Source organism: Lynx rufus, unplaced genomic scaffold, assembly GCF_022079265.1.
Source record: "Lynx rufus isolate CCGP_SWC_20201006 ecotype Redwood Valley unplaced genomic scaffold, mLynRuf1.p SCAF_9, whole genome shotgun sequence".
NCBI classification, from domain to species: domain Eukaryota; kingdom Metazoa; phylum Chordata; class Mammalia; order Carnivora; family Felidae; genus Lynx; species Lynx rufus.
This window is the reverse complement of record NW_025814897.1, coordinates 110,474,671-110,489,762: the sequence shown is the minus strand read 5'-3', so window position 1 is coordinate 110,489,762 and position 15,092 is coordinate 110,474,671. Positions and strand designations below refer to the sequence as shown.

The window sequence follows — 15,092 nt, the reverse complement described above, 5'->3', positions numbered from 1 at the left end:
ATCTCACAATTCTTGAAATTGAGCCTGGAGTTGGGCTCTGTACTAACAGGGCAGAGCCTGCTTGAGATTCTCTCTCTGCCCCTCCCTTATTCTCTCTCAAAATAAATAAACATTAAAAAAGAAAAGTACAACATTTCACATGTTAGACAGTAATCAGAATAAAGATACATACATGCACTCAAAGTTGTGACTCTTGACTTGATGAGTCCCATTACACTGGGTTATTCTACGAGCATACATATTAAAAACATGGCTCAAAAGATTACCAAATGTCTATCTCTAGCCTTATAAAAATCCAAGATATCAAGAACCTCAAAGAATTAGAGTTCCCCAAAATAAGCAGGTAGATCTTGTTAAAACTTTTTTCTCAGTGTCCCTGAAATGTTAACACTGCACTTTAACTCAAAGAAAAATTTTGAAATTTTGAGATAAACTACCAGTGAATCTAACATCTGGCTTAAATGGAGTTCATCTCTTCACATCCAACTGTTACATAATACAATTACTTACCCGTGTCCGATCTTCAATGTTGTATATTTTTAATTGCATGGGGATATTGAAACTATGCAAAAAATTGCCTCCGAAGACTAATGTGTCTGTAGGAGTATACACAGCATGAATCCAGCCTAGAAGAAAGGGAATGGAGGGTAGTGACTGTAAGCACACATTACAACATGGCTCTCTCAGAGAACTAGTATAATACTCCTAGATCCTACTTTTTACTCTGATTGTTACTTAGTGGTTGGTCAAGTTATTTAATCTCTTGCAGCCTCAATATCCTCTATAAAAATTAAACTTTATATGGTTACTAGTAAGTATTAAATCAGAAAATGCACGTAAAGTGTTTAGCATACAGTAAGCTTAACAAATGCTGCTTCTATTTACAGGAGCACCTACTGTGAAGGTGCAGTACAAGAGCTGACATGTATTTCCATTTACTCCTCAAAACAAAATGTGACAGAGGTTTAAATATTTGACCAAAAAGGTATTAGCAGGTAAACAAGTGTCAGAATTCTTCTTCTTCTTTTTTTTTTTTTTTACAAGTGTCAGAATTCTAATACAGGTCTGTGACTTCAAAATCTGTGCTGTAAATACTTATTTTGTAACTAGTGACCTCCTAAAAATTATCACTGATGCTACTACACTCCAGCCTTCATAGACATCCCTTAGAAAGTAGGTCTCTTTCACCCAGACGTTAGATACTGCCTGCTGACCAGGTCTTATCCTTAGAGATTCTGATTACCTAGACCTAATGTGCAGTCCAAATGTAGACCTTCTGTGAGAAGCCACCACTGACAATTCTGATTTTAGTGGAAAATCAGTGCCTTTTTCAAAAATCCACATTCTTACCATCTAATCCATAATGACAGGAAAGGACACTATTGTTTTCTGTCCACCCCAGCATCACAACCACTCTTGGTGGTAATCCATTAATTCTAGTGGCTAGAGTAAACAACTAATTTTTTCCCATCTTGCTTACCTGAGGGAATGACGAAGGTATAGCCCTGCTTGAGCTCAATGCGCTGACAATCTGATACCCGGTCACCCAGAAAGATGTCTCCCTGTTTCCCTGACAGCAGCCAATTCTCGTACAGCTCCAGGTTGTGGGCTGTAGGGGGGATGAGCCAGAAGACCTGTGAGTTAAAAAACTTCAGTCTGTTAACAGCCATTGACATGACCCAGTCGTCTCCCTCAACTGATAAACAGGTACAAAGTTAAGGCCAACAGGCAGAAGAGCAGCAAGCAGTCCTCCTAGCCTACAGAACCTGACCATTTGGGAAATTCTAGAGGCCCCAAGGAAGCAGATATTTTCTGTCCTTCACTTGATGAAATGGCTTTAGGGCTTCCCTGGAGTTTGACTGTAGAACCCAGAACCCATCCAGGACTCAGGGAGAAGAGGGACATTCAGTTTGTTACCTAGGAGGTCCCTTACTTGCCCCTGGCTGTCTGGCCTCTACAGTCCTAAGAAATACAGTAGGTACAATATCTTCTAGAGACAGGCCTAGCTTACTTTGTTCTAGGGTAGTAACCAAGACCAAAAGGACAAAACTTGAGATACCATTGAAATGGATCCAAAGCAAACAAAATGACTTTGGATTTGGAGGTATAGTTGTTCTAAATTAGGACCTCACATTTTAAAAGCATTATGTGTTTTCATTCCAGTTCTACTTCTCTCACAAACGCATCTACTTCTAGCAAGGGAAAAAAGGGTAACTAATAATAAGAGCGTAATACTACAAACCTCCAACATTAATCCCAGATTTCCATTCTCACACAGCATTCAGAAACAATCTGACAAGCTGGAATACAGTTCTTTACGAATGAGAATAATCTTTCAAAATCTATTCACATCCTTAGGGAGGACTTAAAGGCTTCCTCTGGCCACATTTCAGATCAATGCCTTCAAAATAGGGAAAGGTGGTTTGGATTCTAATTTGCTGATTTCATCCTGAATCTACACAAAATTTGTGTTGCCATCTACTACTTTATTACACTTCCACGTAGAGAAATTGTCTTGTCTTCCTAAAACCACTTTCTTGTCTTCATGTGGAGAATTCTGCCTTGGGAATCTAAAAATAAGGCTGCTGAGGTTTACTAAGTACTATGCCAATATTGGTATTATGACAGCAGACTAGAAGAATACGAATTCCTACTGAAGTCAAGCCAAAAGGGTCAACGTAATCAACATTTCTCTCTAGAATAGGGGACAATTTCCTAGCAGATTCATTTCTAGGTATATTAGGCATGCATGAACTGAAGCAGAGACATATAACCAGCTTCAGATTCCAACCCCCATCCCAACTATGACCGTACCTTTCCCCCTTGATGGATGTGATACCAAACAGAGGTACCACCAAAGTCCACATGGAAGTCAGTATAGCAGCCTCGAACACTCATCAGACAGTACCTGACCCAAAAAAAACAGCAGCCATTAGTGCACCGATGAGAAAAAGAGAGCATGCCCCACCACAATACCACACTCTCCCCTTGTGCACCCCACCTTCCACATAATCAATTCCCAGTCAGTAAGAGGAGCACAACTGCATCATCATGTTACCAGAACGACACATTTTCTTTAAACTATGTAATTGTGGGTTATGACACCGTTATATATACTCTTCCCTCTGAAACTGTAAAATCTGTTTAAAGAATTCATCTTTTTGATCATTTAGGACACAGACCAAGGCTCCAAAGGGAGGAACCATTCCTTGCAATCACTCTGGTTTCCCGGTGATGCACCTGAGGAAATGCAGGGAAAGCCACTTACTTCTGCACTTTGGGGTACTGCATCTCCAAGATGGCATTTGTTGATTCAGTCTGACTTTCCTTCAAATGCCTCGGCCACATGTTGTCTACCCAGTCAATGAAATCCACCTTTAAAAAGGAGAAGGAAACATTTAGGATTCAATGGAAGGACTGGGATTAAAGAGAACTTTAAAGTCCAGAAAAACAGAATTTCTCAAAATACACACTAAAAAACTATAATTTAATTATAAACAAAATAAAACAATCTGTTGGTGAATCTTAGGGTCGACAGGCAAACCTTCTAGAAATAATTTTTCAATGAGAATAAAGGCTAATGGACCCGTCAAAACCACAAAGATAGCACTAATGAAAATGAAGTCATTAAATAACACAGTAGTATCCCCTCTGTGTCAATACTGGTATAATCAACTGTATTTTTCTAATTCAATCAAAGGTGCTGTCTGGATGGTACTTCTAAACTTACCAGAGATGTAACACAGTGAACTGTTAGAGCAGCTAAGACATCCAAAGTTTTAAAAGGAGGAGGAGGAGGAGGAGGAGGAGGAGGAGGAGGAGGAGGAGGAGAAAAAGAAACAAATCCAATAGGGATTTGTAGCCCTACATGAACAATGTAGAATCTACTAGGTTAGGAATCAGAAGTTCCAGGTCTGTCATGTTTTCTCAAGATCACATGCAAGTCCCTGGAACTCATTTCTAAAATGAGGATAATTAACTCCAAGGGATATTGTGAGGATTACATGTAAATACATGTTAAAATTTCTTGAGATAATGTTAGCAGAATTTAGTAATCTATTTTTTATTTCATTTTCATTTCACCTTTATTTTCCATCTTTCATCACTTGGTTTTTATTATCACTAACTACATGAACATAATACTTGGTCATTAAAAATACATGTGGCTAAATGTATAATTCTGTATTTTTTAAAACATATATAATTTATTGTCAAGTTAGCTAACACATAGTGTATACTCTTGGTTTCGGGGGTAGAATCCTGTGATTCATCACTTACATACAACGCCCAGTGCTCATACCAACAAGTGCCCTCTTCAATATTCATCACCCATTTTCCCCCTCCCACACCCCCTATCAACCCACGGTTTGTTCTCTGTATTTAAGAGTCTCTTATGGTTTGCCTCCCTCTCTGTTTAAAACTATTTCTTCCCCTTCCCTTCCTCCAAGGTCTTCTGTTAAGTTTCTCAAGTTCCACATATGAGTGAAAACATATGATATTTGTCTTTCTTTGACTGGCTTATTTCACTTAGCATAATACCCTCCAGTTCCATCCACGTTGTTGCAAATGGCAGGATTTCATTCTTTCTCATTGCCAAATAGTATTCCATTGTACGTATAAACCACATCTTCTTTATCCATTCATCAGTTGATGTACATTTGGGCTCTTTCCATAATTTGGCCATTGTTGAAAGCACTTCTATAAACATTGGGGTACATGTGCCCCTATGAATCAGGACTCCTGTATCTTTTGGATAAATTCCAAGTAGCACTATTGTTGGGTCGTAGGGTAGTTCTATTCTTAATATTTTGAGGAATCTCCACACTGTTTTCCAGGGCGGCTGTACCAGTTTGCATTCCCACCAACAGTGCAAGAGGGTTCCTGTTTCTCCACATCCTTGCCAACATCTGTTGTTTCCTGAGTTGTTAATGTTAGTCACTCTGACCGGTGTGAGGTGGTATCTCAATGTGGTTGTGATTTGCATTTCCCTAATGATGAGTGATGTTGAGCATCTTTTCATGCATCTGTTGGCCATTTGGATGTCTTCTTAGGGAAAGTGTCTATTCATGTCTTCTGCCCATTTCTTCACGGGACTACTTGTTTTTTGGGTGTTGAGTTTGGTACATTCTTTACAGATTTTGGATACTAACCCTTTATCCGATATGTCATTTGCAAATATCTTCTCCCATCCCATTGGTTGCCTTTTACTTTTGTTGATTGCTTCATTTGTAGTGCAGAAGCTTTTTAGCTTGATGAGGTCCCAACAGTTTGTTTTGCTTTTATTTCCCTTGCCTTTGGAGATGTGTCAAGCAAGAAATTGCTGCAGCTGAGGTCAAAGAGGTTGTTGCCTGTTTTCTCCTCTGGGGTTTTGATGGTTTCCTGTCTTACATTTAGGTCTTTCATCCATTTTGAGTTTATTTTTGTGTATGGTGTAAGCAACTGGTCCAGTTTCATTCTTCTGCATATTGCTGTCCAGTTCTCCCAGCACCATTTGCTAAAGAGACTGTCTTTTTTCCACTGGATGCTCTTTCCTGCTTTGTCAAAGACTGGTTGGCCATATGTCTGTGGGTCCAATTCCGGGTTCTCTATTCTATCCCATTGGTCTATGTGTTCTTGTGCCAGTACCATACTGTCTTGATGATTACAGCCTTGTAGTAGAGGCTAAAGTCCAGGATTGTGATGCCTCCCACTTTGGTTTTCTTTTTCAACATAACTTTGGCTATCCGGGGTCTTTTGTGGTTCCACACAAATTTTAGGATTGTTTGTTCTAGCTTTGAGAAGAATGCTGGTGCAATTTTGATTGGGATTGCAATGAATATGTAGAGTGCTTTGGGTAGTATTGACATTTTAACAATATTTGTTCTTCCAATCCACGAGCATGGAATGTTTTTCCATTTCTTTGTGTCTTATTCAATTTCCTTTGTAAGTTTTCTATAGTTTTCAGCATACAGATCTTTTTCTATAGTTTTCAGCATACAGATCTTTTATATTTGGTAATCTATTTTAAATTCTATGTGCTGAAAGAAGTGAAAGCAATATGAACGTATCTGCACTTTACACTCAACTATAACATGTCCTCTACCTTCAAATGTGTGCATTACCCAACCACTGACCTCCAAGAAACAGTCTCAGGTAGATAAAATGTGAGCCAAAACATGAGTCCAGTACAGTATTGACACTACAAATAATCTAACTTAAGGCTATAAAACATACGTATACAGTAAGCTTTACAACAATACCTGTATTTAATAATTTATTTCCCTGACAGTATAGATCTGGACAAATGCATACAATCTGTGCATAATGATATGAGGCAGGTGTCTAGGAAACCGTGGGAGCAAGGCTGGAAGGGATCACCAATGACATGCAAGTTGAGAGCAACCATGAAGTTAACTTGTGGCTGCACTTCAAAGATTTCTGCTCAGGGAGCCAGTAGTTTTAACCAAGCATCCACTGGGTCTCAAACACTGAATGAACTCCAACTTCCTTCCTTTCCCTCAAACAAAATCTACTTTCTGTTCTCTTAATGTAGTGGTCAGCACCTTCTATCTCATGGTCCTCTCCTTTGCTAACACTTTAACAGAATAATGAATAACTGTACTTGCTCAAGACAGTATAAGCTCTTATGTCTGGATGGGGAAAAGAAGGGTTAAGAACACATGGGTATTTTTTTCTCAATTTTCATTCAGAGAAAGCTGAATTTCTTTGGCCAGAATTTCTCACCTGCAGCACTGAGTCACTCATTCTGGCCTCTCATTTTTTGGTATTATTAGGTATCGTCTTGTGGTATGGGACTCATACTTTTTTCCTTCGGTTAATCTTTAGGCTCTGGGTAGGCCTTTTACTAAATGGCCCGATCCATGTGAGAGCAAGTCTCCAGAAGGGGTAATCACCAGTTTCTACCTGTTCTGCATCAATACTAGGGCCAAACTGGTAAGAAGTCCAATACCCAGGACCTAATCTATTCATATGCTGCACAAAAAAAGGCTCACAGCCTTACATGAACTGATTTTCCCACCACCAAACAAATCTGCACATTGTATATGTTACTTTCCAGCTACCTCTCAGGTACTGCTGGAATGACAGCAGAAAACAATCTCTCTCCTTATCAGAAAATCCCATTTTATGCTAACACCCCAAGAGGCACCTAAAGGTTGCCCACCTTCCTCTTCCACTGCACCTACTTTTACACATACTACTTCTTCTGCCTGGAATTCTGGTTTTCATTCCCTTTGCCTCATTTCTTTTACGTCAAGCTTAGATATCACTTCCTCCAAAGAGTTTCCCCTAATTCTCATCCAGTTTAGGTTAGGGGGGGTCCTTCTTCTTGCCCCCACCACACTCTATATTTATTCACTTATGAAGCACTTACCATTAGTGTGGCTTATAGAAATGTCTATCCTCTGGTCTTTCTTCCCCGTGAGACTTTAAGCACTGTGAGAATGACAATGACCTTATCTTCCACAGGTCCTCTAGCACCTAGCATAGTGCTCAGCACGTGGTGGGCACTTGAACCAATAATACGCTAACTCTGAAGGTGTGAATGTCACAGAGAATAAGAGATTATGTGGTTTATGTGAAAGATTACAAGAATAAGTATATTTGCTCAAACTCATTGAAATGTATACTTAAAATGAGCATATTTTATGTCAATTATACCTCAATAAAGTTGGTTTTTAAAAAAGCATTATTGGGGCGACTAGGTGGCTCAGTTGGTTAAGCATCCACCTTTGGCTCAGGTTATGATTTTGCGGTTTGTGGGTTTGAGCCCCATGTTAGGCTCTGTGCTGACAGTTCAGAGCCTGAAGCCTTTGGATTCTGTGTCTCCCTCTCAATCTCTGCCCCTCCTCTGCTCACAATTTGTCTCTCAAAAATAAATAAATATTTAAAAAAAAGAATAATAAAAAATAAAAATAAAAAAGCATTACTGAGATATGTTAGAAAATACCTAAATAAATGGAAGGATACACTGTGGGGAAAAATACTCCAGTAAATAAATAAATAATACCCCAGCAGAATAAGCATATTATTGCTTACATAGCAAGTCATCAAAAGCTTTCCCGCTTTCAGGAAGTGACCTTGGTAATAGCTCAATCTTTCCAGTCATGTTTTAGGTCCCTAAAAAATATTGGTGCATTATTCTGTGTCCTCCAGAAAATTTCCTTTTCTGAGCCCTTCCACAGTTCCACTCCTCCATTTAGGTCTATTATTTTTCTGTTATATAATGATGGATTTTTATCATTAAAGCTAGGAACAAAAGTGAATAAATTAAGAATGTTACAAAAAAGCCTTCATGTGTGAATGACATAGTTCTAAATTTTAAGAACAGAAAAGTATGAATGTGTGACTTTTATAGCTATAATCACTTTATTTTTAAGTTGAAATTCTAAAAATATTAACAGTGTTAATTTATAAGCAATATTAAAAACAATTTATAAACAATGTTATTGTGATTATTACATCCCTCTCTTATTATTTTAATGCACTGAATTGTACATTAAAAAAACTTTTTCTTTAAAGTAGGCTCTATATGCTCAATGTGGGGCTTGAACTCGTGACCCCAAGATCAAGAGTTGCATACTCTACCAACTGAGCCAGCCAGGTGCCCTATATTCTTTATTTATTAAGTGCACCATGTTTGGCTAATAACAAGACTAAACTCTGTCTTCCTATATTTCCACATGACCAAACAAATTATAATATAAAAAGATTTTTATCATTCTAAGGAGATAAAAGTTTTCTTAAGAAATTAAAAAAAAATTTTTTTAATCTCTATTTTTGAGAGAGAGACAGAGTGTGAGTGGGGGAGGGGCAGAGAGAAAAGGAGACACAGAATCCGAAGCAGTTTCCAGGCTCCAAGCTGTCAGCACAGAGCCCAACGTGAGGCTCAAACTCATGAACCGTGAGATCATGACCTGAGCCGAAGTCGGATGCTTAACCGACTGAGCCACCCAGGCGCCCCTTAATAAGAAATTCTGTACTTAGCTGTAGCCATCTCCAGTAACAAGAAGCAATGACAAAAAATTACATGGTCTCTTCAGGTAATAATAGTAAAATACTAAGAACATTTTCCTGTTGGTCTGTACATATCAATGTCTTAGTGATAATAACAATGCATCTTACTGGTAAGCTGAATGTAGGTGTATATATAAAATAACAGTATTAGAAGCAATTATCATAATTTTGATGCAATTAGGATAATTAAATGGAGATAGAATAAAACACTGAGATCTTGACTTTATTTATTTTTAAATGTTTATTTTTTATTTTGGGGTGTGGGATAGAGAGCAGGGGGAGGATCAGAGAGAGCAGGAAAGGGACAGAGAGAGGGAGAGAATCCCAAGCTGGCTCTGTGCTGTCAGTGTGTAGCGTGATGTGGGGTTCAATCTCACAAACAGTGAGATCATGACCTGAGACAAAATCAAGAGCAAGAAGCTTAAATGACAGCCACCCAGGCTGAGATCTTGATTTTAAAAGAATGATTAGGGGGCACCTGAGTGACTCAGTTGGTTAAGCGTCCAACTCTTGATTTCAGCTCATGTCATGATCTCATGGTTCATGTATCAAGCCTGGAGTCAAGCTGTGTGCTCACAGCACGGAGCCTGCTTGGGATCCTCTCTGTCTCTCTCTCTGCCCCGCCCCCCACTGACTCTAATAAATAAACATAAAAAAAAAAGTTATAAATTCTCCCAGTATATAAACAACTCTCTTGGTGACAATGACAATGTGGAAAAAATGATCAGACTAACCGTGGAGGGCCTCTGCACCATATTCTCCAGCCTGGTGTGGCTGAACTCTAGGCTGATGACATTATAGAGTTTTTCTCGCTCCTCCTCTGGGGTCTCATAGTAGCGTGTCCACTGAGCCATGGTCATTTCAATGCCTTTCTGTGTGTTCACGTCCATGACATCCACCATGCGACGACTCCCTGCCACGAAAGATGTATCAATCATCTCTACTGAGCCGCTATTATCCTCAAATATATTAAGAATATAAAATACAAGTAGAAGGAAACAAAGTATCCTTTCTTTATTCAGGGTATTCAGTAATAAGCAAGGAGAGAGCTGTCACTCAAGGTGGATAAATCAACAGAAAATCAAACCACAGAGAATGGGAAACACAACAGGTTAATATAAAAAAGCGATTCCCTATGGCATATTTCTATATGGTCAGGTAACAAATCCTATATTCAATATCTTACTCAACCCTAACAATTCTAAATGGTAAGTACTAATCACCATTTCATAGATGAGAAAATAGGTGTTAGGTAACTTGCAGGACAAGGCAGGACAAGAATCCCAGAACTCTACACCAACTCCAGAGTTAATGCTCTTACCCACTGAGCTACACTGCTTTGATGCAGTTTTAAGGATCTTATCTATCCTATACTTTGATCCACTATACAGTGATATAGTGAGTACTAGATTCATTCTGAATCTGTCCATTCTTCTGTTTAAATGGGTTATTTCCAAAACCTGTTAAGCATTTCTAATATAAACCTCCCTTTTCATTCATTTCACAAATATTTACTGACTGATAAAGCCACCATGAGGGACACAAAGATCTGTATCAGATTCTCAACCAACTATAACAACTACAACAAAAAGGAGAATGCATAAATTAGTAGGGAGGAAAAACAATAGCCTAATTAAAGCCAAAGATACCTAAGTTTAAATTTCAGCTCTAATAATAGTTGGGAAAGCTATTTAACTTCTCTGAACCTTAATATCTTCTTCTTTAACTTGGGAATAATATTACCTTGGAGGCCGCTGTGAAGGAAAATATTTAACACAAAGTAGGTGTCAATTAAACAGTAGTAAAAATAAAAGAAAAATTATTATTATTTTTATTATTTTTGTAACATTGGACTGACCAGAGAAGCCTTTTAGGAAAAGAAGGTGAAGAAGAGACTTTTGAGTTAGGCCTTGAAAAATAAATAGAATTTCAACAAGAAAGATTCAACAGAGAATTCCAAGCAGAAGCAGCAGCATAAGAGACAATATGGAGAGGCAAGACAGCTAAAAAAGTTAAAATAATAGTGGTCAAGAAAAGGAAAGAGAATAAAAAGCTGCTGATATTAAGAATATTGTTCAGGGGGCGCCTGGGTGGCGCAGTCGGTTAAGCGTCCGACTTCAGCCAGGTCACGATCTTGCGGTCCGTGAGTTCGAGCCCCGCGTCAGGCTCTGGGCTGATGGCTCGGAGCCTGGAGCCTGTTTCCGATTCTGTGTCTCCCTCTCTCTCTGCCCCTCCCCCGTTCATGCTCTGTCTCTCTCTGTCCCAAAAATAAATAAACGTTGAAAAAAAAAAAAATTTAAGAATATTGTTCAGGAGCACCTGGGTGGCTCCGTCAGTTAAGCAACTGACTTCGGCTCAGGTCATGATCTCACGGTTTGTGGGTTTGAGCCCCGCGTCGGGCTCTGTGCTGACAGCTCAGAGACTGGAGCCTGCTTCGGATTCTGTGTCTCCCTCTCTCTCTGACCCTCCCCCGTTCATGCTCTGTCTCTGTCTCAAAAATAAATAAACGTTAAAAAAAATAAAAAAAAATAAAAAGAATATTGTCCAATTTGTAAGAAACTAGCAAACATCTACTATATACCTGGACTTCGTGGATATAACAACTAGTATCAAGACCTGGTCCCCTGCCTCTAAGACGTTTACAGTCTAGTCAGAGATATGAGATAATAGTCAGGAGGACTAGAATATGGCCATAATAAAGGAGACATGGCAGAATACACATAAGATATAACTCATAATATAAGGCAATAAAGCAAACCTACCCTTTATATTTTGGAAGAAAATGCTAATGATAAACCAAAATTGTCTTGTAATACCATTTCACACCCACTATGATAGCCATAAATTAAAAAAAAAAAAAAAAAAGGAAAATAACAAGTGCTGGCAAGGATGCAGAAAAACTGGAACCCTCAAGACTTTGCTGGGAATAATGTAAAGTGGTGCAGCTGCTGTGGAAAACAGTTTGGTGGTTCCTCAATAAATTAAACACAGAATGACCATGTGACCCAACAACTTCACTCCTAGGTAAATATCTAAAGATACAGGTGATGAAAACGTTCTGAACTAGAAACTGGTGATGGTTGCACACTGTGAATAAATTTAATGCCACTGAAATATATACTTTAAAAATTATTATAATGGTAAATTTTATGTTACTTGTATTTTAGCACAATTGTTTAAAAAAACAAGGGTGCCTGGGTGGCTCAGTTGGTTGAGTGTCTGACTTCGGCTCAGGTCAAGATCTCATGGTTTGTGAGTTGGAGCCCCACATCGGGCTCTGTGCTGACAGCTCAGAGCCTGGAGCCTGCTTTGGATTCTGTGTCTCCCTCGCTCTCTGCCTCCCCCCAGCTCATTCTCTGTCTCTTTCTCTCTCAAAAATAAAAACATTTGAAAAAATAAAATTAAAAAAATAAAAGTGAATGCTTTCCTTCAAAAATGTATATCAAAGCTGTTGACGAGGATGCAGAGAAAGAATGCACTGTTGGGAATGCAAACTGGTGCAGCCACTCTGGAAACAGTATGGGGGTTCCTCAAAACATCAAAAATAGAACTACCTTACAACCCAGCAATTACACTACCAGGTGTCTATCCAAAGGATACAGGTGTGCTGTTTCGAAGGGGCACATGCACCCCAATGTTTACAGCAGCACTACTGACAACAGCCGAAGTATGGAAAAAGTCCAAATGTCCATCGATGGATGAATGGATAAAGAAGATGTATATACATACAACGGAGTATTACTTGGCAATCAAAAAGAATGAAATCTTGCCATTTGCAAGACTGCAACGTGGATGGAGCCAGAGTGTATTATGCTAAGCAAATTAGTCAGAGAAAGACAAATATATGGCTTCACTCATGTGGAATTTAAGATACAAAACAGATGAACATAAGGGAAGGGAAGCAAAAATAATACAAAAACAGGGAGGGGGACAAAACATGAAACTCTTAAATATAGAGAACAAACAGAGGGTTGCTGGAGGGGTTGTGGGAGGGGGGATGGGCTAAAATGGGTACAGGTCATTAAGGAATCTACTCCTGAAATCGTTGCACTATATGCTAACTTGGATGTAAATAAACAACAACAACAATAAACTTATTACTGTCCGGGAGGTCTGTTAGGAAAAGAAGTCCAGTGATGGACCTATAGGTACTCAAGAAGATTTTCTGAGGTCCTCTGAGAGAGCCCTGCATTGTGAAGAGTGGGAAAGCGTTTTAATCACTCAACAGATTTACTGAGTGCCTACTATACTCCAGAGATTGCACTAGATATTAGGAAATACCCAGTGACAGGCAGACAGCTGGACTCTAACACAGAAATAGTGAAGGAGTGAAAAAACCAGGGAATTCGAGAACTTTCCTTCACCTGGGCTATCTGTGACTTTCACCTCTTGGATAAACAGAAGAGTTATCCAGCTGTCTAAAAAGGGCCCTCCGGTGGCTAGGAGATAGTACTGCAGTGTCAATTTCCAAAGCAAGACATTGCACTGGAACTTTAACATAGAGAACAAAACTTAACAGAAGCTATAATGTTGAGAGGAAAGCATCAGAAAAAACTTTTTGCTTCATGTCCTGTTGGAAACATGTCCAAAAGGTTTTAATCCACTTTACTGCTTTAACGTGTATAAGACTGTAACCATTCTGAATTCCAAAGGATCCTGGTGAGTCTCAGGGCTACCCTGAAAACCAAATGGTCTGCAGAAATTTGACCTGAACCTTTACTGACACCAGGAAGCTTTCTTCTTTAATTAGGTTGATCCAATTTGTTTTTTTCCCCTAAATTTTGAACAGAATATAAATCAGACTAAAAACTCAACCAGTCACTGAAAGAAATGTTAACATATCTCTTTCTCGGCTTACAATGCTTTTGTTTATTATTACTATTATATATATATACATATATATATATATAATAAAAATATATAAATATACATTATATATGTTTTTATTATATATATATTTATTTAAGTAATCTCTCCTCCAAAAGTGGGGCTTGAATCTACAACCCTGAGATCAAGAGTCACATGCTTCAGTTTGCAAAGTTTTAAACCTTGGTCAAGTTACCAAATGTAGCACTGGTGAAAATATCCTGGAAATTTCTCTACTGCTTTTGGAGAATGGAAGAGAATCACAGATATGAATGAATCTTCCTTCTTGTCTCAAAGATATAAAATGTCACTTTCCTGGGTGAGATGACCTGGAACAGGCTTTTCACGGAGAGAAGGAGGGGCACACAGTGATAAAATGGTAGGTAGGGAAGAAGGAGAAGTTTTAAAGTTCTGTGCCCGGTGTGTACTAAATGAAGCAACTTTTGTAACTCTTTCTGTGAAAATTCTCAGTGGCCAATGAAATGGTAGTTTTTATCAAGAGGCATATACTTCAATCAAATTGTACTTCAACGTTCCTAAGCCTTAAATCTCAGTCAGAAATTTAGAAATCAATCCCAATCTTAAATCTTTGCCTCATAGGCGCAACGGCCACACATATTACTACTTACCCACACACATTTTGACATCATTCACAGTGAAGTCTGGATCTGGCATCCTATGAAACAAACACTTGTAAGTATAAATGGAAGCACACCTTCTCTAATCAGTGTGAGTTCTTCATTAACATACTAAAAACTCCTAAGTTAAGATACATATTCACATTCATATTTAGATTTAATGACATATTTTAAATTTGATTATATATTCACATATACATAATAAAAAAGAATATAAAACAAAATGTTAACAAGTGATTATTATCCCAGGGTAATAGATTTTTAAGAGATTTATTTTCTTTTTAGCTCACCTATATTTTTTCATTTAATTATTAACAACCATGAGTTGTTTTTGTAACAAAAGAAGAAAAATACATGGTTTTAAAACTATATGGGGGATTATTTTTAATTATCTACTGCTTTGGGTTATCAATACTGCATTGTCTATAGCCCTGGTGTAATATGGCCATTTCACAACTATATCCAATCAGGCCGAGAACACTTACTTTATTCCAAGTCCATCCGAATTCTTGAAAATCAGAGGGTCTCTTAAGCCACCCCGCTGAATATACTCTACATTAAAATCTGTCACCA

The 15,092-nt window shown here is 38.3% G+C and overlaps 1 protein-coding gene across 3 annotated transcripts in view; it reads right to left on the bottom strand.

The window, feature by feature from the left end:
* KDM2A (lysine demethylase 2A) overlaps positions 1-15,092 on the bottom strand; it is a 113,798-nt gene that overhangs the window by 33,399 nt on the left and 65,307 nt on the right. For all 3 annotated transcript variants that reach the window (XM_047071524.1, XM_047071523.1, XM_047071522.1), the window contains 7 exons: positions 15,005-15,083; positions 14,511-14,557; positions 9,750-9,928; positions 3,269-3,375; positions 2,815-2,908; positions 1,481-1,634; positions 511-626 (listed from right to left, as the gene is read on the bottom strand). In XM_047071524.1, coding sequence (XP_046927480.1) covers positions 511-626; positions 1,481-1,634; positions 2,815-2,908; positions 3,269-3,375; positions 9,750-9,928; positions 14,511-14,557; positions 15,005-15,083 — 776 coding nt within the window. The remainder of the gene's footprint in view (positions 1-510; positions 627-1,480; positions 1,635-2,814; positions 2,909-3,268; positions 3,376-9,749; positions 9,929-14,510; positions 14,558-15,004; positions 15,084-15,092) is intronic.